Raw genomic sequence first — 24246 nt, forward strand, 5'->3', positions numbered from 1 at the left:
TCTTTATATCCTTAGTAATAGGAGTTGTGTTCAGCTGGTCTTCAGGCAGTTCTCAAGAACGGTTCTTCTGGAATTGTTGCAATTTTGTCGTGGTCACGGGAGGTGAGTAGTGTTCTATTCTGCCACCTTGAGCAGGAGGCGCACCAGCTCTGGCCTTTTAAATCGAGGTTGCAGGTGGGTATCACGCCTCTGTGGCCCCTGCTGAGAGGTTTGATTTCTGTTGCACTGGGCGCCGTGACGACAGTCTAGTGGAGTGGCAGAGCTTGGCTTCTGCACACCAGACGGGGTTTAGCTCAGCTTTTCCTCATGAGAAGGTGCTGGCGTCGGTGTGGCTTTGTTCTTTCAGGTGCCTGAAAGCTACATAAAGATGCACGCATGCGCCACATGGGGGCAGAAGGAAGCTTCTTTGTGTCCAGGGACGCCCTCCTGTGTCCTGGCGTGCCAAACCCACTGTTCTGCATCCTTGGTGCCACCCAGGGATTTGGCAGTGGTGACTCTGGGCTGACTGTGGAAAAATCCCCTTCCCCTCTGCTGTCACCTCAGGGCTCAGGGTCTCACTGCCCGGTGTGGCAGGAGGTCCTGGGCGGTCATCTCTTGGATCCTGCAGTTGGCCGTGCTCACCAGACCTTCGGGCTGGACCTTCTTAGTCGAGTGACCTTCCCTGTGACGCATATAGCCTCCAGAGCTTCTCTCATGAGGTGGCAGAGCACGTGGCTCAGAAGTTGAGGCCGGCTGGGTCTGCCCCCGGAACGTCTTTGGGGCCCAAGGTCCCTCTTCAGTGGTTACCTGTTCTGACAACAGTTATTCTCCACACTCACACGCCTCGGTCTGAAACTGGCCTGACTGCAGGACCCACTGAAGGTGCGGGAAGGTGAGTGAAAGGTAGAGAGGTCCCCGTTGATCCAGGGCGATTTCAATTAGGAAGGGCCCCGCTTCACAGCCACACAGTATTTCCCCTTGTTGGCTCCTAAAGACTCTGCCAGGGGTCAGATTCCCAGCCCCCACATCACTGGGAGGCCAAGGCTCCTCTGAGTGGCTGCAGTGTTTTGGGGTTTCATTCATTTTTGCTTGCCTGTGGGTGTTTTTCGTTTTCTTGTTTTTTTAAATCACCGTACTGCAACCTGGCTTTTACCAACTCAGGAAAGCAGTTGGCAGGGTCAGAAGAGGTCTGCCCCGGAGCGCTCGCCCTCCACCAGCGCCACCCGTGGGACATGCTGGACGTGGCAGGGTCTGCCCCTGTGTTCAGGGAGTCGCAGTGCCTGGCCACAGGAGCCGGCTCCTGGCTGCCCACCTGCCTCAGATCTGCTGCTTTTTTACCTGCAGAAAAGTTGTGCCTGGAGATTCCACAGGTCCTGGGGGACACAGTCTGCCTGTTTCCACCAGAGAAGTAGGGGCAGCCAGACCCCGCTGTAGTCCCTGGACCCAGCCAGGCGGGCACCAGCACCAGACGCCCAGTCTGTGTGGTTTCTTTTCAATTTATTTATTTAAATACAAAACATTTCATTTCTTCCCAGTTAGTCTGAAAGGTGGTCTCCTGGGGAAACTGTGAGAAAACAGTCAGCTTGGGGTCAGAGGGCAGTGGGACCATTCTTCCTGGAATGTCCGGAGCCTGGCCTGTGCCCAAGGGGAGACACACTGGCTTCAGAAAAGCTGCGCCCCACCCTCCCTCTTGTGCTGATGTCTCTCCTGGTACAATGAGCAGGGGGGGTTGGACCCACACCCTGAGTACAGAGGAGAAAGGGTGGAAGGTGGGGAGGCCCAGCAGGCCCCCAACCTCCTGGGCCTGGACTTTGTCCCAGGGCCTCGCCACCCTGAGTGCCCCTCCAGGCAGGGCAACATTGGCCAAGGCAGAAATCCCACAGTGTCCTCTAGAAACCCAGTAATGCGCCGGTCCACACAGGGCACGGCCCCTTTAGCAGAGATGAGGGAAAGCCGCCCTCCAGGGGGCTGCTGGTCACAGCTCACTGCGGGATGCCTTGGCCACGATCACCAGCTTGGACAGCTCAGCCTTGAACGCCCCGGGCCTGTGGGACACTGCAAAAGAAGAAACACGTGGCAGGGCCCGCGAGACCCCACAGGTGCTCCTGGGCCAGGGTGAGGCCTGGCAGAGCAGGCGAGCGGTCCCCAAAGTGGACTGCACGTAGCAAGAACGCCATCCCCAAAAGTCTTACGGGCGAGTGACAGGAGAAGGGTGAAAAGGTCGGCTGCCCTGTCCCGAGGGTGGTGGGAGTGCACAGGAAAGGTCCCGGTGGGAAGAACCCTGGTCGTCGCTGGCTTACTGAGAACGAATGGAGGTTGGGGCTGGCCTGTATCGCCTCCGGCTCACATGGCAAGCTTGTCTGAGGACCCCATGATGCTTTCACAGCAGGGTCAGGGAATCGGCAAACTCCGTCTGCCACACCCAGTCAGTCCCTGACTCCCTGTGTGCCTTGTCCTATGTGCCCTGGGGCTCAGTGTCTGCCCATAACCCAACATCCCCTTGTCCTTGACCTCTGCTCTGAATGGTCGCCATCCCCTCAAGGGCCTGCAGGTGGGGCTCGACCCAGACCTCCCTTCTCCCTAAAGATCCTGCCCATGCCATCTCCTCCCTAGGGGTTCATACCTGGTGATGTCCACAGCCACATGGGCTCCTTCACCTCATCTTTTCCTGAAACTTAGACGCTCGGGGCTTCCCCTCTCCTACTTGGCTAGCTCCCAAGTCCATCATCCTAACCACTTGCTTGTCCCCCCCTTGCTCTGCAACCCTAAGCCCCACCTCTGGAGCTCCCCACCTCTTCCTGTTCAGCACCTGCCCTTCGTGGCTGAATGCGGCTCAGAGGACTGGGGCGGGGGCGCTCAGGAGCTCAGAAGGTCCCAGTCTTGAAGCTGTGCCTGGTCACAGAGCCCAGGACAGTCAGGCTGTGCGGAGGTCACAGCCCTCCCACGGAGCACGAGGACGTTCTTATGCTCTCAGCTGTCTAACAGGGGTTAGCACCGTGTGGCCCACCACCCCTGAGCTAAGGGCATTTTTTACATTTTTAAATAGCTTTAACAAAAATATAAAGAAAATGGGATTCTGTGATATGGCGAAGTGATATGGCATTCACATTTCCAAGTTTGTAAAGTATTAAAGTTTTGTTAGGACACAGCCATACCCACTCACTGCCGTGGGGAATGGCCTTTGCCCCAAGAGGGCAGACCGGACAGTTTCAACAGGGGCCATGTGCCCCACTGAACCGAAAATATTTACTGTGGAGCTGGTTACAGGAACTGCTCGCAGGGCCTGGCCTGCGGCCTGCAGGTGCCCTGCAATAGTCCCTGCTCTGCCCGGGCCCGACGGCCTTCTGCTGACCCCTCCCCCACCTCCTCTGAGAGTCGGCTTCCGTGTCCACAGTCCATCATTACCCACCTGCTGTTTTGGTCACTTCAAATTCTTCATTTTTCAGGGGAACATCACTCTCTCTTTCAAACGCAGCTTTAGACTGAAAGGAAAAAAGTGGAAACTTTGCTAATCAAGAACGAACAGGATTTGATTTGCTTTCCCAGAAGGCACAGACCACAGCCTTGTGCTTTTACTGAAAAGCCAGGTGACACCTGTTTGAGCACACCAGGGAATCCAGAGGTGGCTCAGGAATCCACTCAAGAGACTGTGAACTGGCGTGAAATCTCGTGCCTTCACCGCAAATCCTTGGAAGAAGGTATTTAATTCAGTTTTTCCTTTAATTTATGGAAATGGGACAAGCACAACAGCCTCATGAATATAATTTTTAAAAATCAGAATTGTGTCTCTCTCAAATCAGCTAAAATAACAGTTTTAAAGTGAGAAGGGACCCTGGAGAATAATGAGTTCAAAGTTGTGACAGTCAGGCTGATGTGTCACCTGGGAGCGGCCGCACCCAGTTATGCCGAGAACCTCTCACTGGGTGCTGCTGTGGAGGCATCCGTACCTGTGGTAAAAATACCTCCTGAGCTGATTCTTCCCCTCGATAACCTGGCCGGGCCTGACTCAACCACTGGGAAGGGCCTTCGGAGCAGAGCTGTGTCTTCCCTGAAGACACCCCACCTGGGGGGATGTGGCAGGGGCGGCTGGTGCCCCAGTGCCGGCCCCGCCGGCCTGCCTGCAGGGCCTGTGGGCTCCAGAGCTGCTTGACTAACCCGCTGTGACAGAAGCCAATTCCTGGCAATACATCCCTGAAAGCCTTTCTCCTACTGGTTCTGTTTCTTTGTTGAACCTGGCCCCAGGCAGCGGTTTTCAAACTTTCCGACCCCAGTGCGGAGAGGGCAGGCTCTGCGGCATGGCCAGCCTCAGGCAGTGCTGCGGGGGCCGAGAACCACAGGTCCCTGGGGCCAAGGGACGTGGACCTCCACACGTACACCAGTGAGCCACCCGCCTGCCCCTCCGGGGCCACTGCCAGCCTTGCTGTCCTTGTTCCTATCCCAGAGCTGAGCATCCAGGCCTCCCTGCCCTCTAGCTTCATGTTGGTGTTTCCAGTGCGGGCACTGGCAGGAGACTGGCAGACGTCAGGGTGTGCACTTCCTGCTCTGCCTACCTTCCGGGTTTCTAGGGGTCAGCAATATCCCGTGTCCTTCCCTGCACTTCTAGGACAGGTGGCACAGACAGGGTCTGCCCCTCTCATCTTGCCTCTCCTCCTCCCCCGGGGTCTGAAAGGTGCTGTCCACAGGGGGACACCCCAGGCAGCCACCCCGATGTGCAGGGCTGATACTCACGTAAGCCATGCCGTACTCAATCTCAGCACCTCGCACCTCTGCCTTGAACTGTGTGAAGTACAGGTAGGACTTGCCCTGGGGCCTGCAGAGAAAGGTGGGGTCAGGGGTCAGCCCAGGGCCAGGTGTTTCCAAGCACTGCTGACTCTGGGAAGTACTGAAGGGCCCTTGACATCATCGCCCCTTCCCCTTGCCAGACATTCTTCTGGCTTTTTACTGACAAGCCTCTTTACCCTTCTTGGGGGAAGCTGTTCTAGGGCAGGGATCCTCATGCTCGTCCACTGAATGCTTTTTACCGAGTGCCAGTGACATCCAGGTGTTGCAGTGGGGCCACAGCAACATGCCAAAGGCTGAGAAGTACAGGAGTTAACTAGGAAGGGGAGGGGGAGGACTGGCCCGGGCCTCGGACATGGTGACTGCAAAGGTCCCTCAGAGGGCACAAGTGGGGACATTTACAGAACATGAGGTCAGCATGGCCAGAGCAGAGAGAGGACCCTAAAGAGGACTGGTGACAGAAGGGGACAATGATGTCTGCAGTATGAAAAGCTCCAACTGGCCACGTGTGGAAAGCAGACAGCAATGGGGGTGGGAGTAGAAAAGGCAGCCAGGAGGCCAGGGAGGAGGCTGAAGGGGTGGGGGTGTGGCATCCAGGGAGCCTCCCAGATTCTCTACGCCTCTGCGTGGACAGGGGGTGGGTGGGCATCTGAAATCTAGACCGTGGCTGAGCAGGGCTCTGGGGATGAGTGAGTACTTGGGCCTGTGCGGCTGGCCGGGGTCTGTGCCCCTGGGGGGCTGCTGTTCATGGAGAGGCGGCGAGCTGCACACTGCAGAAGGCAACCCCGTAACGAGCCTTCCCTGCAGTGAGCGCGCCCCGGGCTCCTTCCTCTGTGACCCTTCTCTCTGAGGCCGGGGGAGGTGACACAGGCAGGGTCTGGCCTGATGGACAGCAGGCCCCTCGCCCCTGGGGAAGTCCAGCAGAAGGGCAAGAATCTCCCCAACGGCACCCAGTACACACCTGCAGTGTGTGCAGCCCCGAGTGGGAGACTGCGGCGTGGCGCCCGCAGGCGTGATTAAAGCACGCCGTGTCCTCACTATACGCCTGAAACCTGTGGATTTTTATGAACCAATGTCACCCCAATAAATTCAAAACAAACAAAAAATGCATTGTGTCCTTTAATTAATGTCGAGTGTCTGCTCTCCCACTGTGTCCAACTTGTGGGTCTGTCTCCCGGGTAGACCCTGGTCCCCCGAGGGTGGGGCCACAGCTTGGACTTTTCCTTTCGGGCATCCAGTAAATGCTCAGGAAATTGGTTCTGTTTTGGGTGACACACTCTAGGCAGAGTTGCCCAGGGGAGAAGGGACACGATTCCATGTAGCCCCATCGCCCTCCTCCCCACCCAGCGCCACACTCCCTCGCCTTCACCCCTTCCTGGGCTCACCATTCCCTCATCAAGCGGGGTGCCAGCAGCAGGGTTACGAGAAGGGTAAACAGAGCATCAGTCCCTGGTGGGGAGACTGAGCCCATGAACCGTGAACGTGACTGAGGGTGACGTTGCAGGCGAGCATCTGGGGGGCCCCGCTCCCTGGTGCCCTGGCCACCGCCTGGTCTGCACATCCCCAGGCCCCACAGCCTCCTCTAGGCCTCAGTGTCACGTGCTCCCCAGAGAGCCCTCTGGCCCCTGCCAACTCCCAGCACAGTGGTGGCACTCCGTCTGTGTGCCCCTCCAGGGCCACAGCATGCTCTGGTCTGTCTGCCCCCCTCTTTCCCGGCCCCCCAGAGCAGCCATGCACTCACCCCCAGCAGCCTGAACCAAGGCAACTGCTCCCAGGAGACCCCACTGCTGGGACCCACAGCTCACCTCCAGATGGTGCAAGTGAAGTGCTGGTGGTCTTCGCTGGTCCCCAGACTCATCTGCCACTTCTAGGGAGAGGACAGAGACATGGGTCAGTCCGGGACACACAGGCTGACTGTGCACGGGCTGGCTCTGAGAGCTTCAGGTTTACTTCCAGTTCCACAAGGTGAGTGGCCCTTTCCTGGGCCTCCGGCTGCCTGGTCCCCGGGGGCTGCCACACTCTGTCAGCGCCAGGGAAACTACTCTGGGAAACTATTGTGGGTACATGTCGTTTTACGTTTGACCAGACCCACAAAACAAGTGCACACAAGAGTGAACCCTAGTGTCCACTATGAACTTGGGGCGACAATGACGTGCCAGTGTGGGCTCACCAACTGTAAGAACTGTCCCCTGGAGGGGGGATGACAGTGGGCAGCCTGTGCGTGTGGGGAGGGGCGAGAGGGTATATCAGAATTTCTACGCCTTCTGCTCAATTTTGCTGTGAGCCTAAAACTGCTCTAAAAAATAGTGTCTGTTAAGAAAAATAAAAGCAAAGGAAAAGGGAGGACAGTGCACTCCTGCCTGCTCGCAGAGCAAGAAGCAGCCCTCAGAAAAGACACAACACTTTAGCGACCGCGGTCACCGGCTGCGCAGGGACTGTACAAGCAGGAGGCACTGTCGCCTTTTACAGGTTTTCTTTTTGGACAATGTATATGTATTAGCTTGTTTAAAATTAAATTTTTTTAAATTAAAATTTTAAACCAGTTCCAAAACACACCACTACTAGTATATTCTAATTTCCATGGCCTCTGAGAAACCAGCCACATGGAAATGGAAAGCCCACTGTTACCTTCCGGGCTGCCTGAGGCACTTCCACAGTCTGTTAGTAAAAGGAGTTTAAGGTCCCCCCTCCCAGGAGTGATGACGGGCTCCCATTACTTGGTCCAGCAGCAGCTTTTTCATTATGGAAACAAGGCCATTTTTATGTTAATTATCATGGGAGTGAATGGGCACTTGGAGCCTTTTGCCTGCAGCACTGATGCAGGAGCCAATTACTGGTTTACACACACCATACAATTCACCCCTTTAAAGTGTTCAATTCAAAAGGCAGGGCCAGGATGGGGCTGGAGGTGGACACTGAGCTCGCCCCCTCCCAGGAACAGAAGAAATATTTAGAGCACTTCCTCCTGAGAGACAACTGTGAGCCAATTAAACAGCTTCTGCACAACAAGTGCAAGAGAAACCACAGAGAGAAGGATGAGAGAGCTGTCTGCCAGCTGAGGAACCCAGGGTCAGAGGAACCTGGAGCGCCCTTGTTTATGTTTCTCCCGCTCGGACGGAGACCGAGAGCTCCATCCAGGTTCTTTGGTCAAACTGCAGGGCACTGTTGCAGGTCCTCAGCCAGTCCCAGCTACAGCAGGAACAGGAGGACGCCAGAGCATACAAGGGCCCCCCCCCACCCCCCGCCCTGTGATTGATGCTGCGGTGCTGCTTCGCGCATCCACTGGGCTACTGTGTGAATGTAGAGCCCCCCACCTGGGAAGAGTGAGCAAACAGTTGCAATATCTGCCTACAGGGCTACCCTGTCCCGGGAAAGTGCAGAGACAGTGAATTGCTACTGTGTGTTCACAGGGAGCTTCTCTGCTCAAAGAAAACGCGGGATTAGCAACATACTGCAGTACCCACACATAGGACTACCCCACGGAGAGTGGGTGGGCACTGCTGTGTCAGTGTGCTCACCCGCGGCTGCACACCCACACACAGGACTACCCCAGGGAGAGCGGGTGGGCACTGCTGTGTCAGTGTGCTCACCCGCGGCTGCACACCCACACCAGGCTGCCCCACACGGACAAAGGGCAGAGCTAGTAGGGTACTGAGACACACAGAGCAACCCTGTTAGGACCCTGCTCTGCCAACAGACAAAGCAACAGGGCACACAAAGCACACACCTAGCAGTCCCACCCACACCAGCCCGCCCCACTCAGAACCCACTGCTACAGGCCAGGTGACACACCAGGCACCCCATGCACCTGCCCCAACAATCACTGGCCTGCCAAGGCCACCCAACACACCGCTTACACAGGGACCACTTTTTCAAGACTGGGAGAGAGCTATTCCATTCACCTCACAGGAACAAACACAGGAAGTCAAACAAAATGGGCAGACAAAGGAATATGTTCCAAATGATAAAACAAATGAACAAAACACAGAGAAAAGCCCAATGACGTGGAGAGAAGTAATTAGCCTGATAAAGAATCTGAACAGCCTGGGCTGGGTCGCTCAGTTGGCCAGTGTTGTCCTGACCCGCCAGGCCGGGTACTGTTCCGCAAAGTGGAAGGTTGCAGGTTGGGTCCCACCAGGTTGGGGCACGTACCAGAGATAACTGATCAATGTTTCTCTCTCACATGGATGATCAGAGCTGTTTCTTTGAAAGAATAAATAAAATTGACAAGCCATTAGGCAAGACTGATCAAGAAAAAGAGAGAGAACACAAATAAATGAAGTCAGAAATAAAAGAGGAAAGGTTAAAACCGACACCACAGAAATACGAAAAATCATTAAAGAATACTATAAACAATTATATGCCAATAATTGAACAATATAGAAGAAACGGTAAATTTTTAGAAGCATACATTCTAAAACTAAACCAGGAAGAACAGAGAATCTGAACAGACCAATTACTAGCAATGAAACTGAAGCAGTAATCAAAAAACTCCCAACAAACAAAAGCTCAGGACCAGACAGTTTCACAAGTGAATTCTTCCAAACAGTTAAAGAAAAATTAGTACTTATCTTTCTCAAAATATTAAAAAAAAAAACTGAAGAGGAAGGAATGCTTCCAAACTCATTCTAAAAGCCCAGCAATACCATGCATGAAACCTGACAGGGACATTACAAAAAAAAAAAAAAGAATTATAGACCCTGAAGAGAATAGACGCCAAAACTCTCAACAAAATACTAGCAAGCTGATTTCAACAGTACATTAAAAGGATTATACACCTTGATCAAGTTAGATTTATACCAGGGATGCAAGGCTGGTTAAACATCTACATAACAATTAATTCATTACATCAACAAAACCAAGTATAAAAATCATATAATTATTTCAGTAGATGCAGAAAAAGCATTTGACAAAATTCAACATCCATTTATGATGAAAACTCTCAACAAAGTGGGTACAGCAGAAACTTGCCTCAACATGACAGGGGCCATATATGACAAGCCCACAGCTAACGTCACGCTCAGTGGTGAAGAGGGGAAAGCTCCTCCCCACGGGGAGGAACAAGGCAAGCCTGCCCACTCTCACCACTACTGTTCAACACAGTACTGGGGTCTGAGCCACAGCAATCACACAAGGAAAAGAAGGCATCCAAACTGGAAAGGAAGAAGGGAAACTGTTGCTGTTTGCAGATGGATAATACTATACATAGAAAACACTAAAAAATCGACCAAAAATGACTTAATCAAAGAATTCAGTAAAGTAACAGGATACAAAATGAATATACAGAAATCCATTGTGTTCCTAGTCACTAAACCGAACAATAAGAAGGAGAAATTAGGAAAACAATCCCAATCACAAATGCATCAAGAGGAACAAAATGCCTAGGAATAAACTTAACCCAGACAGTAAAAGACTTATACTCCAAAAATGAAAAGACACTGAGGAAAGAAACCGAAGAAGATACAGATTAAATGGAAGCATATACAGTGCTCATGGATCAAAAGGAGTAATATTGTTAAAATGTCCACATTAGTCAAAGCCATCTACAGATTCAATGCAATCCCTATCAAAATACCAGTAACATTCATCTCCGAACTAGAACAAATAACCCTAAAATTTATATGGAACCCTGAAAGACCGACCGCAAATAGCCAAAGCAATCCTGAGAAAGAACAAAGATGGAGGTATCATGCTCCCTGATTTCACACTATATTGCAAAGCTATAAAAATCAAAACAACAGCACTGGCTGGTGTGGCTCAGTGGACTGAGCTCTGGCCTGTGAACCAGGGGGTGACCGGTTCGATCCCCAGTCAGGGCGCATGCCTGGGTTGCAGGCTGGGTCCCCAAGTAGGAGGTGCATGAGAGGCTACCACACATTGATGTTTCTCTCCCTTTCTCCCTCCCTTCCCCTCTGTCTAAAAAAGTAAATAATATTTTTTTAAAAATAAGTGGTGCTGGGAAAACTGGACAGATAGATGTCAAAAAAGGAAACTGGATCACTTTGTTAAATCGTACATAAAAACAAACTCTAAATGGATGAAAGACCTAAATGCTGGCCCTGAAACCAGAAAACTACTAGAGGAAATATATGTCGTAAATTCTTTGACATTACTCTCAGCAATATGTTTTTAGATATATCTCCTTGAGCTAGGGAAACAAAAGACAAAAATAAACAAATGGGACTACATCAAACTAAAAGGTTTTTTTGCCCAGTGAAGGAAGCCATCACCAAAACAAAAAGCCTACTGACGACATTTGTAAATAATACATGCAATAGGGGTTAGTATGCAAAATATATAAGGAACTCACACAACTTAACAAAAAAACCCAAGCACTCAGATTAAAAAAAGGGCAGAGGACCTGAATAGACATTTCTCCCCTGAGGACACACAGATGGCCAACAGACATATAAAGAAAATGCTCAACATCACTCATCATCATAGAGATGCAAATCAAAACCACTATGCCGGGGCGCCTGTGGGGTGTAAAAAAAAAAAAAAAAAAAAAAACCCAATATGAGCCATCACCTCACACCTGTCAGATGGCTAGCATCAATAAATCAATAAACAACAAGTGCTGGCGAGGATATAGAGAGAAGGGAACCCTCGTACACTGTTGGTGGGATTGTAAAGTGGTACAGCCACCATGGGAAACAGTATGGAGATTCCTCAAAAAATTAAAAATAGAGCTACCACGAGATCCAGTAATCCCACTTCTGGGTGTTTATCCAAAGAATAGAAAAACACTAATTCGAAAAGATATATGCACCCCTCTGTTTGTTGCAGCATTACTAGTAACAGAAGAGATATGGAAACAACCTGAGTCCATCCATAGGTTAATGGATAAAGATGTGGTGAGTATATGCAATGGAATATTACCGTATTTTGCCATATATGATGCACACTTTTTTGCTTAAATTTTTGAGGGAAAAACAAGGATGCACATTATACATGAGTAGTACTAATTCCATATTCATATAAATGTTTTAAATTCTTTTATTTATGTTTATGCATTAAAAGTGTAACTCTAGCCCTGGCTGGTGTGGCTCAGTGCACTGAGCACCAGCCTGCAAACCAAAAGGTCACCAGTTTGATTCCCAGTCAGGGCACACGCCTGCTTTGCAGGTCAGGTCCCCAGTTGGGGGCATCCAAGAAGCAAGCAATCGAAGTTTCTCTCCCATTCTTTCTCCTCCCTTCCCCCTCTGTCTAAAAGAATAAACAAACAATATTTTTTGCATTAAAAGTGTAACTCTAGAAAGCAATAACGATATTCATATGCAAAATAATACTGTGGAATACAATAGTTGGTATTGTTTCTCAATATAAATAAATAAATAATTTAATTTTTTTTAAATGATTTTTCTCCTGAAAGTTTGGGTCAAAAACATGGGTGTGCATTATACATGGGAGCACATTATACTGAGCAAAATATGGTATTCAGCACATAAGAGGAATGAAATCTTGCCACTTGCAACAACATGGAAGTACCTAGAGTGTAATGACGCTAAGTGAAATAAGCCATAAAGAGACAAGTATCATACGGTTTCAGTTATATGTGGACTCTAATGAACAAACCAAAGGCATATATAAAACGAAACAGAAAGAGACCCATGGATGCAGAGAATGAGCTGATGGTTACCAAAGGGGAAGGGATGGGGTAAATGGGGGGAAAAAGGCAGGGCAGGGAGGGGCGGGGCCCTTTGCTGTCTCACACACACATTCGTTCCCACTGGAGCTTGGGGAGAATCCGTTCTTTGTGGTGGTAGGACTGAAGCCTGTTTCCTTGATGCCAGCAGGGGCCGCTCTCACCACCTAAAGGCCACCTGCACTTCTAGTTCCGTGGTCCCCTCAAACTAGGCAAAGGTGCAATGCACCCTTCTGGTGCTTGAAATCTCTCTTACTTCCTCTTCCGCAACCAGCTGGGGAAAACCTCCAGCAAGGAAATGGGGACCTCAACCCTACACCATAAGGAGTTGAATTCTGCCGACAAACTGATGGGAGCCCATTCCAGCCGACAACTTGATTTTGATTTTGGTTTTGGCTTATGAAGCATCCACCTGAGCTGCCAGGACTTCTGACCTCCAGAACTGAGAGATGATAAATGGGTGCTGTTTTAAGCTGCTGTGTTTGTGGTGATTTGTCCAGCAGCACAGAAAACAAATACAACACCTCTAGTAGAGGCTCATGGGAATAGCAGATTCACATCTCACATCCCTTCTTCTGTCCAGACATTTGTTCGCTCTGTGAAATTGAGTGAAATACACCCTCACTATTTAACTTAAGCACTCTCGTTTTTATTGGTTAAGTAAGGATAATTCATTGAGTGTAAATTAACCCAGGCATAACTCACCCCACTGTCCCGGGAGAGCAACTCTGTATGACAGCGGACACTGTCATACTAAATTACATGGAATTTTGTACAACTCACCTCATTGGTCCCTCCTTGAGAAGCATAGGTGAATATACAGGTATACTTGTCCTAGAAAATGGAATGAAAAAAAAAAAAGGCTTGGTAGGAGGAAATCCTTAGAGCTTAAGGTGCAGGGTGTCAGGACGTCTTTCTGAGAACCAGAATCAAGAAGCTCCTGCTTTTGAACATCAGCACTGGAGGGGAAGGAGGCAGATACCTCTGGCAGATGTCCCTGGAAGCGTCCCCAGGAGGCCTCCTAGTGGCTGACAACCTAGAATTCCCCTGCCTGCCTCCCTACTGGTGAGCTCCTGGGTCAGGACAAACAACCCGTGTGGCTTCTGAGGAATAAAGAACAGGAAGGAGGTCAGACCCCTTCTAGCACCCACCCCTCTAGAAGATAGGGCTTTGGGACACCAAGGAGAAACACCTGGGGGCCCAATTCCGCGCTGCTGTGGCTTGTGGGCAAGTGCAAGCCTTTCTGAGCCTCTATTCCCTCATCAGCAAAATAGGCCTAACATAGAAAGCATTCAGCACAATACCCTGCTGTGAATGCTCATAAATAGCGACAATGAAAAAGGAGAATGGAAGAGGCAGAGACTTCTCCAAAAAAATTGAGGATAAGGCTGGGCGAGACGTAGGCCTGCTGCCTAGGCAAAGAAGGGCCTGGCCTCACACTACGGTGAAACAGACGCGGAACTTGTGCAATAGAAGGAAGGAACAATGTCCACTTCCTCCCTCGTCACAGCTGCAACAGGACCAGCCCTCTTCTGCGGGACCTGGAGGGGACCTGCAGGCGCGTGGCCGTCAGGCCCCAATTCCCTTCTCCCCACCTGTGTCGGCCCTGCCCTCCAATGGCTGGGAACTCGCCTGGGTCTGGGGGATAGGGCTGCTTGGGTACCCCGGGCAGGTGAGAGGAGGCAGGGACTGAGGCTAGTGACCCAGCTCTCTCAAAGCCGCCAGGCTCCAAGTCTGCACCCACCCTCAGGCCCCGACGTCGGAGCCCCTTCCTGCTCTGGCAGCAACCCCTCCACAGGCCCCATCCCCGCGGGGGCATTTCGCTCAAGCCTCCAGCTCGGCGGCATCAGTTACCCCAGGGCCCACGTTCTGGGAGAAGGTGTGCACGACGCCGCCGGGCCGCACGTCGAACGCCACCGTTGTGGGCTCGGACACCGCTTCTGCTGGCCTCAGCGCCACGGCCGCCAGAAGCAGCGTGGCCCACAAGCTTGCACCTCCGCCACCGGCCCTCCTTCCGCTGGGCGCCGCCATGTTGGGATCGGGTACCCGAGGCAAACGGCAGACGGGGCGCTACGAGGGACAAGTTGGGCATCCTCCGAAGGCCACGTCAGCGCCGGGGCAACCACGTGACCAGGCTCCCCGCCCCCTTCGCCTTGTTGGGGCGGGGTTTGGAAGTCCACGAAGTGTCAGTGGGGTAGGTGGTCTTGGTTCAGTTGTCCCTCACTATGTGACTGACTCCTCCGCTCTTAGTAAACGTACAAGGAATGAGGGTAATAAAACATCGCCACTAAAATTCAAGTTAGTAAGTATAAACAGTATGAGGGAAATGGAAGATGACCATTGGGCAAACACCTCATAATCGTTGCTGCCAAAATCCATCCGTTAATGGATGCTAAAAATTGGTGGTGGGAAAGGTAGGGTGAGAAACAGGACATCTGCACAGTGTCAAAGAATTTTCTCTCCCCAAGATACTTATTAACCACAACGAGAAAAAGGTGATTTTGCCATGGAGAAACCACCGTAGCCCAATGGTCAAAGTTAACATCACTACAGGATGCACTGAGAACATATACCTTCTCAGTGGCACCTCTGGAATTCTGGCCCAAAGTGCTTGACCTCAATCTATAAGAAATTTTTATTTCAAAATAAAAAATCTAAAAGAAAAGTATCCTCACCTCAAGGGGTTGCCAGAAGGATTAACTGAGGGAATGCAGGTAAAAACTTTACATTCCAGCTGTTGCTCGTGTTAGATGCCAATGAAGAAATTCCAGGTTTTCAATTACAGAAGGAATTTTTTTTTGTCATAAATTGCTTAGAATTTCAAGAAAATATCAGTGGCCATGTCTGGATTCTCCAAAATCAAGCTGCTTTTCCTAGTCCTTCCTGACTTGAAAGAACAGAGTGCAGAGAGAAAACGTCAGGGGTAAACCCTAAGCTGGGCTGTATTCCACTCCTTAGGAACTCGGAGCTCTCAAGCCGCCCCCCCCAAGATGAAAGTCAGTTTCCAGGAAGTCAGGAGGCTCCTGCAGAAGGCTGACTGCTCACCAGATAACCTTAACTCCAGTATTCTTCTTCTTTGGCAGCACAGCCTGTTCCCAACCGGGACACCTGCTTGTGTTAAGAAATTTCCTCCTTGCAGCTGGCTGCTTTGGATTCACTGGAAATTGGCTCCATAACTTGGGCCGCTGTCCTGTTTCTTTGGAATTTTACGCCGCACGGCTCCATCGCTGTCTTGCCTATTCTCACCCCATGCCTGACCTTCAGCCTGTTACCGTGAAGAATCCAGTTAGTGGCCCAGAGCTGTCTGCTAACAAGACACTGCGTTTCAGTTGTGAGCTGATGAGGTCTCCTACTGAAGACGGGTAGGTTTATTTTATTTAATGTTTTGTTTTATGTGTGTGTGTGTTCAGAAAAAGAGCCCCAAGCCTCTTGTTTTTCTTTTTTGCCTTAAAAAAAAAATCACACTGAAGGAATTAAAAGAAAACGCCATCATTCCAAAGATCCTGCTTTCTAATCATGACATGAAATCCAACAGTCCTAAAAAAAAAACAACAACCCTGACAATGACACATGACACAAATGTCATGGACTTCCTGTGTCAGGACACCATAAATGGGGTCGGCGTGTATACAAGGGGACTGCACGCAGGAGCGCCTTGTGGTGAATAAACATTTCTGTGTTGTGAAGGTGGTGGCGGGTACAGGAGTCTGCTCGGATGACCAAGTGGAACAGCACTAAACACACACACAGAAATGAGTGCGTGTGAAAGATGATACCATGAGAACAAGGTTTAGAGTCTAGTTAATTGCACTGCCCTGCCAGTTTCCTGGGCTGACAGTGTACTATGGTTAGGATGTAAGCTGGGTAAAGGGTATACAGGACTCTGTGCTGTTTTTTGCAACTTCCTATGTGTCTAGTTATTATTTTTAAAATACCATAAACATGTTTGGAAGGCAAACAAGAAGCCAGGAAAATATCTGCAACTGGTACGACCCAGGGTTTTATGTCTATCACATACGGGTCCTTGGCAGTCAGGGAAGAGATGAGCACTTGCACCAGGAAAGGAATCAGGCACGTGCACGCGGGCCTCACACAGCCCCAGGGACCCTCGGCCTACGGAGTCCCCACCAGTGGGGAAGGAAACAAGTGGCCAGGTATCGGCAGGAAGAAACACATATCTAACCTGCCACCTCTGAGATATTGAGACCTTCTAAAGCAGGGTCCTTTTGTAGCTGCTTCTCATTCATTTCCCCTTCCTGCTGCACCCCACTTCCCTTTCTTGGCCTCGTTGTTGGGACAGGAATGTGACTAACTGAAGTCCGGCTAGTAGATGTTGCCACGTGACAGTATGAGAGCTGGCTGAGTGAGGCAGGGTCGGAAGGTTCTGATGAAGAGTTCCGCTTTGAGCTGCCAAGCCTCCTGGGGCAACCCCAGTGTCCCCTTTCTCACCATTTTCTACCATTCTGTGACTTACTAGTTCCCTTTCCACGCCATGTCATGGTGGGTTAAGTGAAAGACGACGTGCTCCCGAGATGATTTTAAGCATTCATTGGCTGAGCTTCCTACCTGTAAAACAGTTTGAAATCAGCAACATAGTTCAATTTGCAACCTGTATGACAGTAGACGAATTACTAGGAAACAAGTGTCTTAACACACAGAAGACATTTGAGTGAAGTTACTGTGAGATGCCGTGTTGCACCTCTGCGATCGACGAAGGTAAGAATGTGTGATGACACGTAGTACTGGTGAAGCAGTGGAGAAGCTGGCGCACTGCTCTCCTGGCAAAGTGTACACTGAGGCATTCACTTTGGAAGGCAATTTGACAGAATTCTTTAAAATTAAAAATGAATATGCCTTTTCATAATTCTAGGAATGTACCCAATAAACTCAAACACATGCCCAAAATATGTACAAGTCTGTTGGTTGCTGTATCATTTATACCAGGGGTTGTCCAAGTACAGCCTGTGGGTCGAATCTGGCCAGCTGCCTGGTTTTGTAAAGTTTTATTGGCACACAGCCATGCCTACTCATTTACGTTGGTGGCTGCTTCTGAAGTACAAGGGCAAAGTTGGGTAATTGGAACAGACTATCTGGCCCACAAAGTCCAAAATATTCACTATCTGGCTCTTTACAGAGGAGGCCAGCTGACCCGATTTATGCTGATTAATACAAAAAGCCCCAAATAACTTATATTATCCCTTGATAGGTGCCTGGCAAAATCAATTATGGCACATTCACAAAGCTGAATAGAATGCACTTATTAAAAATTGAGACTAAGGCCCTGGCACTGTGGCTCAGTTGGTTGGAGCATCGTCCCGTAACGGAAAGGCTGCAGATTTGATTCCCAGGCAGGGCACACACCTAGGTTGTGGGTTCGATCCCTGGTCCGGGCGCTTACAGGAGGCAACGAATTGATGTTTGTCTCTCACATGGATGTTTCTCTCTCCCTTCCTCTCTTGCTAAAATGCAGTAAAAAATTGTCCTCAGGTGAGAATAAAAAAAGAGAGACTGAGGAGGGCTTACCTGTTGGGTGGGAGGGTGTCTTTCTTCTCCATACCCTTTTATACCTAAGTTCATTTTTTTAAGCCATTAAAAATAAAAGTGGAGCCATGGCTGGTATGGCTCAGTGGACTGAGCACTGGCCTGTGAACGGAAAGGTCACCTGTTCAATTTTCGGTCAGGGCACAGGCCAGATCTCTAGTTGGGGGCGTGCGAGAGGCAACCAACTGATGTTTCACACATCAATGTCTCTCTCCCTCACCCTCTCTAAAAAGCAAATAAATAAAAATCTTAAAAAAAAAATAAACAAATAAAAGTGGAGCCCTGGACAGTGTGGCTCAGTTGGTTGGAGTGTCCTCCCATAGATGAAAAAGTTGCAAGAAGTTGCAGGTTGGATTCCCAGTCGGAAAACATACCTGCTTTGCGGGTTCAGTCCGGGTCAGGGTGCATGTGAGAAGGCAACCAACTGATGTTTCTCTCTCACGTTGATAGTTCTCTCCCCTCCCCAGTTCTCTCTCCTCCCCCTCCTCTCTCTAAAAAGCAATGACAAGATGTCTTCGTGTGAGGGTGAGGGAAAAAAAAAAGGTGGAGCTTCTCAAAGGATGGAGGGGGTGATCACACTCAGCAAGACCATCCAGTTGTCAGAAACTCCAGCACCACACATGCCATCTACACGGGCACAGTCACCGGTTTCCCCGGGTCTCTGCTATGGGGACAAACCTAAAGGAGGTCCTGACCTCTCAACCATGGAGTCAGGCCTCCGGACAAGCACGGCTGCAAAATGAGGGCATGGCGGCCCACAGAGCTCTCAGCCAGAAGGGTGCTGCACCTAGGGTGCTGGCACCCTGCAAAAGGGTGGCAGATAGTATAGGCCGCCTGCCACACCCTATGCTGGGTCCTCAAGTGACACATCAGGACAGTGGGGACTGTCCTCCCTGGGCCACTCTGATGAGGAGTGGGGCATCTTCCAGCCAGGGCACAGTGCCCCTCCCCATTTTGTGCCAAGGTGCCCGGGGCTGACTGTAAAGACCATCATGCCTTTGGCTCCATCACCACCTGGACTCTGCACACTCAGAAAGGCCCGTCCCCATCCCCAGGGCTTAGAAGGAACTGCAGGCAGGGGGCAACACTTCCGTCTGGAATCGTTTAATGAGACTACCTCTTACACGCATAATTATAAAAGAATAAGAATTGACAAAAATATTTTCTTTCCATAATATGTAGAGGTGGTTTGTTTCTGGTGGGTTTTTTTTCCTATTTCTTCTTCTTCTCTTTTTTTTTTTTTTGCCCACCCCTGGCAGAACTCTTGGCAGGGAGGGAAAGGAAGGAGTAAAGATAACCCTGAGGTGGGGATGGTTCCACTCCCAACCCTGGAAACCGGTCTGTGCAGGCCAAAGAGATGTGTGTGGCCAGAGGGCTGGGAAGTGGGCACCAGCCACCAGGCAGCAGAGACCGAAGCTGGACGAGTTCAGAGCCTACCTGAAAGCTGGGGAGGTGGGCCCAGGAGGGTGGCCCTGCACCATGTGCATTGCTCATACCCGCCGGCCACCGCTCCCCACTCTGGGCTTCGAGAGAGGTGGGGCTCTCCAGGCGCTGACTGGGCCGAAGCCCATTGCTCAGCAGCAGACCCCAATTCTAGATTTAGGCACCCCTTGCTTTCTGTCTTTTAAATAATTATGAAAAACGTCCCTAAAATAAAACAAATAGGAAGTGGGGCAGGTGGGGAGAAAAGGAAATCACATGCTTCTGTGCTGGGTGCAGCGGTGGGTCAGGGCCCAGGAGGCAGACCCAGCCCCTCCAGTGGCCAGTGGAGTTCAGGCCTCCCGCTCCCGGACAACGGGAAGAGGAGAGGATGGCTTTAGGAAGTGCCTCGTGGATGTCAGCCCTGTCTTCTGTCTTGGCAACCAAGAAGCAGCAGGCAAAGAATCCAGGAGCGTTTTAAAAAATGATAAAAGGCATTGGGACGTGAAGGCGGTGGCTCTTGGGCCTGGGGCGGTCCAGCAGGGGCTGAGGAGAGGGCACTGCAGGGTTGGTGGCTGTGAGGCCACCTGTTCCTTCCCGCCTGGTCCCCCTGGTGGTGGTGGTGGTGGTGGCGGCGGCGGCGAAGCCACTTGTGCTCTAAATGTGCAGCCGAGCGCCCACGGGCCCTCAGAGGTATTCTTGTAGAAAGTGCAGCAGCGTGACTTCATAGTGCTCGCCGGACTCGGGGCAGCGGATACTGTGTCTCTCGTTGGGGTAGATCTGGGTAGACAGAGAAGGCAGGGCTGGTGACACCAAGGGACCCCGCTGGAGTCGCAGGCCTACCCCTGCACCCTGGAGCCCCTCCCTCTTTCTGGTGCAGAGCGTCCCCCCTGGGCAGGTGGCTGTGCCACCGTCCCCTCCAAGTGGAGACAGAAGAGCACGAGCTCTGGAGCTGACAAAACCCGATTCCAATCCCGCCTGCTGCCAGTCAGCCTGCTGTGTAACTGGCCAAGTGACTGTCTCCCTGACTGCCGCCACCCCCTTGAAAATGGGGCGAAGAATTTGGACCTTGCAGGATCTTTCCAAGGGTCGCTGAAACACAGAGCACTTGCACATGTGAAAGACTTAAGGAATGGTATTGCCACTCTGTCCCCAAACCTAACGACGTGCAATGAACCCATGTCAGCAGAGGGGTGGAACTTCAAACCTTGGGAGCTATTTCCGCTTTACCAAAAGGCCTGTTGGCGAGAAGCAGGGGCAGGTGGGGACAGGGCTGCTGAGAGGCACTCCAACAGCTCTTCACCCCACAGAAGCTCTGCCTGCCTCCCTCCTGCCATGTCTGGCAAGTGTGTGCCCAGTCACAGGTCCCTAAAGCCAGTGCCTCCTGCCGTGTGACCCTCAGTTATGGCATCCCCCGGACAGGACAGAGCCAGCACATGGAGGAGTTGGGAAGGAGAAAGACGTGGCAGCAGGATGTGATAAAATCTGTCCCTCTCTCCCCCAGAAGAGCTCCACGGTCCACCAAGCCTCTTGCTTCCCACTGGTGACCCTGTTCCTGCCAGGACAACTGACCATGTGGCTCATGTCCGACAGGCCCTCATCTACAGGCGCTAGGGACGTGCTGGTCCATGGCAGGCAGAAAGTCACAGTTCTGCTTCCAGGCCCGGACACCTCTCCTCATCTTCAGAACAAAATCCAGGCGAGGCTCTGCCCCCTCACCCAAAACCCACCCCCTTGATGCTGAAGTCTAGCCCCCCACCAAGGCCCCACCCCTTACTACTAAAGCCCCGCCCCTCTCCCAGTACCCCACTCTTCACTAGAGGCCCTAGCCAGCTGGGCCTGCCCAGTGTCCAACTCCTCTCCAATTTACCCCACCAGCCACCCTAGTTTCCTGTCCCTGATCTGCTTCCTCCAGCTCGCTCCCTGTATCTGGTGTCCTCCACACCTCCCCCGACCCCCGGGGCCTAGCTGACTCCCACTCAGTGTTTGGTGCCCTTAAGTGTCACCTCCTCAGGGAATTCTCTGACATCCCATTCAAGGTGACACCCCACCTAGGTGCTTCCAGAGCACCAGAAAGTTCCTCCAAAGCAAATTTCTTCATTCAAAATAAAACCTATGCCTGTATAGTTTTGGTAGCAATGACCTCACTCCAGCAGGCCCTGGGCCGGGGAGGCTCTGGCCGTGCTCCCGTGGTGTCCCCAGCACTGAGGGCAGCGGGGACCAACCCATGACTGCTGAATGAAGCACGAGTGAGGGTTGGACACAGAGGGCCCAGGGTAGGGTGGGGGCAGGCAGTGCAGGGTGACCACAGATGCCCTGGGAGAGGTGGCCAGTGTACCCGATCGCCCTGCTCACCCTGCCAGCTCCTGGGATGGGCCCAAAGGGTCCAGGAGCCACCCACCTGGAGCTGGTAAGGTTTTCCGGCTCGGATCAGCTGGGAGACGAGAAAGTTGGTGTGGAAAAAGTGCACGTTCTCGTCCAGGAAGCCATGCAGGATGAGCAGGCGGTTGGGCCTGGAAGGGAAAATGGGGTGATGGTCTGGGCTGGGACCCTCCTCTCCTGCCCCGAGGCAGTTAGTCCCAGAGTCCCTCTCCAGCCTGGAGGCAGCAAGGACAAAAGCAAGAGAAGGCGGCAGAACTGAGAGTCGCAGGGGGCACATTCGGTGGGCTGGGGAGACCTCCTCACCTCCTCCAGACAGGGAGGGGAGGAGGGTGCTCTCAGCTGTGTGTGCAGTGCCCTGAGCTACAGCAAAGCTTTTAGGGCAGTGCCGCCCCAAGGCACTCTGGGATGATGGAATGTTCTAGACCTGCCCAGCCTTAAAATCACCATCACCACCACACATGGCTACTGAGCACTCGAAATGTAGCAGAAGTGGTCAAGGAACTGTATTTTTTTAACTTTGATTTTAGAAAGTAATTTATTGAGGTGAAATTCACATAATTTAAAGTTAACTTGTTTTAAAGTACACGTTTGGTGCATTCACAAGGTTGTACAACTATTACCTCTGTGTAGTTCCAGAACATTCCATCACCCCAAAGCAAAACCCCATGCCCATCAGCAGTCACTCCCATCCCCTGGCAACCAGCAATCTATGTCTGTCTCAAGAGATTTATTATTCCAATGGATGTGAGTGAATGTGAACTTAAATTCAAGCAGGGGGTTCCAAGCAGGGCTGCATGTTGGTGTCCCGGGGGAGCCCAGGCCACACTCCAGACAAAGAGTAGCCTTGCTGGGGAGGGCCCGGGCTGGTGTAAGGTAACGGGAACCAGCATGAAAGACACGGGAGCCCGGCATGTATTCAGATAGAGCCACAGCAGAACGTGGCTACACTGACTTCTTTCAATCAGAAAAGGAGACGCCAATGCCAAAGCATGACTCGGGACACTGGGGCTGGTACCATGGAGCTGATGTTGCAAACACGTGTCAAAACCGGCCAGACAGAGGCTGCTCAGGTGCAGACCAATTGATAGGTCCATGGTGGGCGATGTGCTTTGGTAGTGAGGGCAGCCCACATGTGCAGTTGTACAAATCCAGAACCTTTTTCCAGCCTTCTGAAGGCAGGGCCCGGGGCCTCCCTCCCAGAGCACCCAGGCGCCCACTTCCTGGGAGAACAGAGAGGAGACAGGGCTGCAGTGCAGCCTGGGATGTGAGGCTTAAGCAGATGAGTGGAGGAGTGGAAGCCACGAGAGCGCAGTGTCAGAGCCAGGGGGCCTTGGAGATTCAGAGCTTCCAGGGCAGGTGGGGGCCTTACTCATTGGGCAGCTTCTCCACATGCAGGGCCACAGACCCCGCCTCATAGCCAAGTTGGTTATTCTCTGGGATGTCCATGTAGCGTTCCGTGTATCCTGTGTCGTAGGCCATCCAGACTGTGACTGGGGCACCTGCGATGGCCACCTGAGGGCCACGTGGATGGACAGTGCAGAGTGGGGGGTGGGGGGAAGAGGGAGAGAGAGAGACACACACATGGGTCAGGTTCCGGGAGCCCTGGCTCAGCGGGCTGTCCCAGGGTCTCCCCCAGAGGGCATGCACATGGGGGGCTAGCAGGGAGGGGCCCTCGGATCGTGTGTCCCCATGGACTGTGCACTGTTGAGGGAAGGTGAATTGAACGGGCATGTTTAGGCCAGATCGGCCCCTCCCTGGTCCCACTGCCTCTCTGCCTCCTCCTCCTCATCGCCGCCCCGCGGTGCCCGGACAGTGCTGCCGGCCTGGGGGCCCCTCCCCCGATGCTCTTCACACCATGCCCCACCTCTGCCCATCCGAGGCCGGGGTCCCAGGCTCAGCCTCCCACAGAGAGCTGCTGGCGGGGTTTTGTGCAGCCGGACGCCATCCTGGGGTCAGCAGTGGCGGGCAATGAGGAGGGGGGCTCGGCCCCGTGGGGCTGCTGCAGGGAGAAACAGCCACGTGGCAAAGCCCCTGCCAAGATGCCTCCCCCAGGGGCTCCAAGGGACACAGGTGGGCGCTGGTAGACAAGAGGGAGTGGTCGGGGGTGGGACCCACCTTGAACACTTGGGGCTTGTGGATCAGTCCCATGAGCGAGAGGAAGCCTCCGTAGGACCAGCCATGGATGGCCACCCGGCTCAGGTCGATGAAGCCGTACTTCTCAGCCACAAACTGCAGGCCCTCCACCTGGTCCTCAATCTCCACCTGGCCCTGGGGGACAAGGCCAGGAACCTCTCAGGGGCCTCTTCCCAGGTGTGTGCTCTGCTGCCCCACCTCTGTCCCTGTGAGGAGCCCTGTCCCTCCCGGATCAGAGCAGCTTTCTGGAAGGCATCCCGTTCTCCAGGCTCTGCCTGCCCGCTGGGGCGGCGGTCAGAGAGGCCCCGCACCACATGCCCTGCGACCTCCCAGCTCAGGGACTCTGAGGAAGTCACATCCCCTGTCTG

At 52.2% G+C, this 24246-nt stretch overlaps 2 protein-coding genes across 6 annotated transcripts in view; both read right to left on the reverse strand.

The window, feature by feature from the left end:
* Positions 1–1459: 1459 nt before the first annotated feature.
* MYDGF (myeloid derived growth factor) lies at positions 1460–14492 on the reverse strand. The gene is made up of 6 exons (XM_024569038.4): positions 14258–14492; positions 13187–13237; positions 6564–6625; positions 4708–4789; positions 3389–3461; positions 1460–2034 (listed from the first exon to the last, which is right to left on the reverse strand). The coding sequence occupies exons 1-6, from the start codon at positions 14432–14434 to the stop codon at positions 1955–1957; spliced, it is 525 nt and encodes a 174-aa protein (XP_024424806.1). The 5' UTR covers positions 14435–14492; the 3' UTR covers positions 1460–1954.
* A 4540-nt stretch (positions 14493–19032) lies between these two features.
* DPP9 (dipeptidyl peptidase 9) overlaps positions 19033–24246 on the reverse strand; it is a 34458-nt gene continuing 29244 nt past the window's right edge. For 3 of the 5 annotated variants that reach the window (XM_053911991.1, XM_053911992.1, XM_045202365.2), the window contains 3 exons: positions 23861–24013; positions 23115–23257; positions 19033–20143 (listed from right to left, as the gene is read on the reverse strand). In XM_053911991.1, coding sequence (XP_053767966.1) covers positions 19717–20143; positions 23115–23257; positions 23861–24013 — 723 coding nt within the window. In that variant the 3' untranslated portion in view covers positions 19033–19716. Of the gene's footprint in view, positions 20144–21764; positions 21877–23114; positions 23258–23609; positions 23745–23860; positions 24014–24246 lie in introns of those variants that run through there. The other 2 variants (XM_053911993.2, XM_053911994.1) reach the window with 2 other exon arrangements.

The sequence above is a fragment of the Desmodus rotundus genome, chromosome 9, assembly GCF_022682495.2.
Source record: "Desmodus rotundus isolate HL8 chromosome 9, HLdesRot8A.1, whole genome shotgun sequence".
Lineage (NCBI taxonomy): Eukaryota > Metazoa > Chordata > Mammalia > Chiroptera > Phyllostomidae > Desmodus > Desmodus rotundus.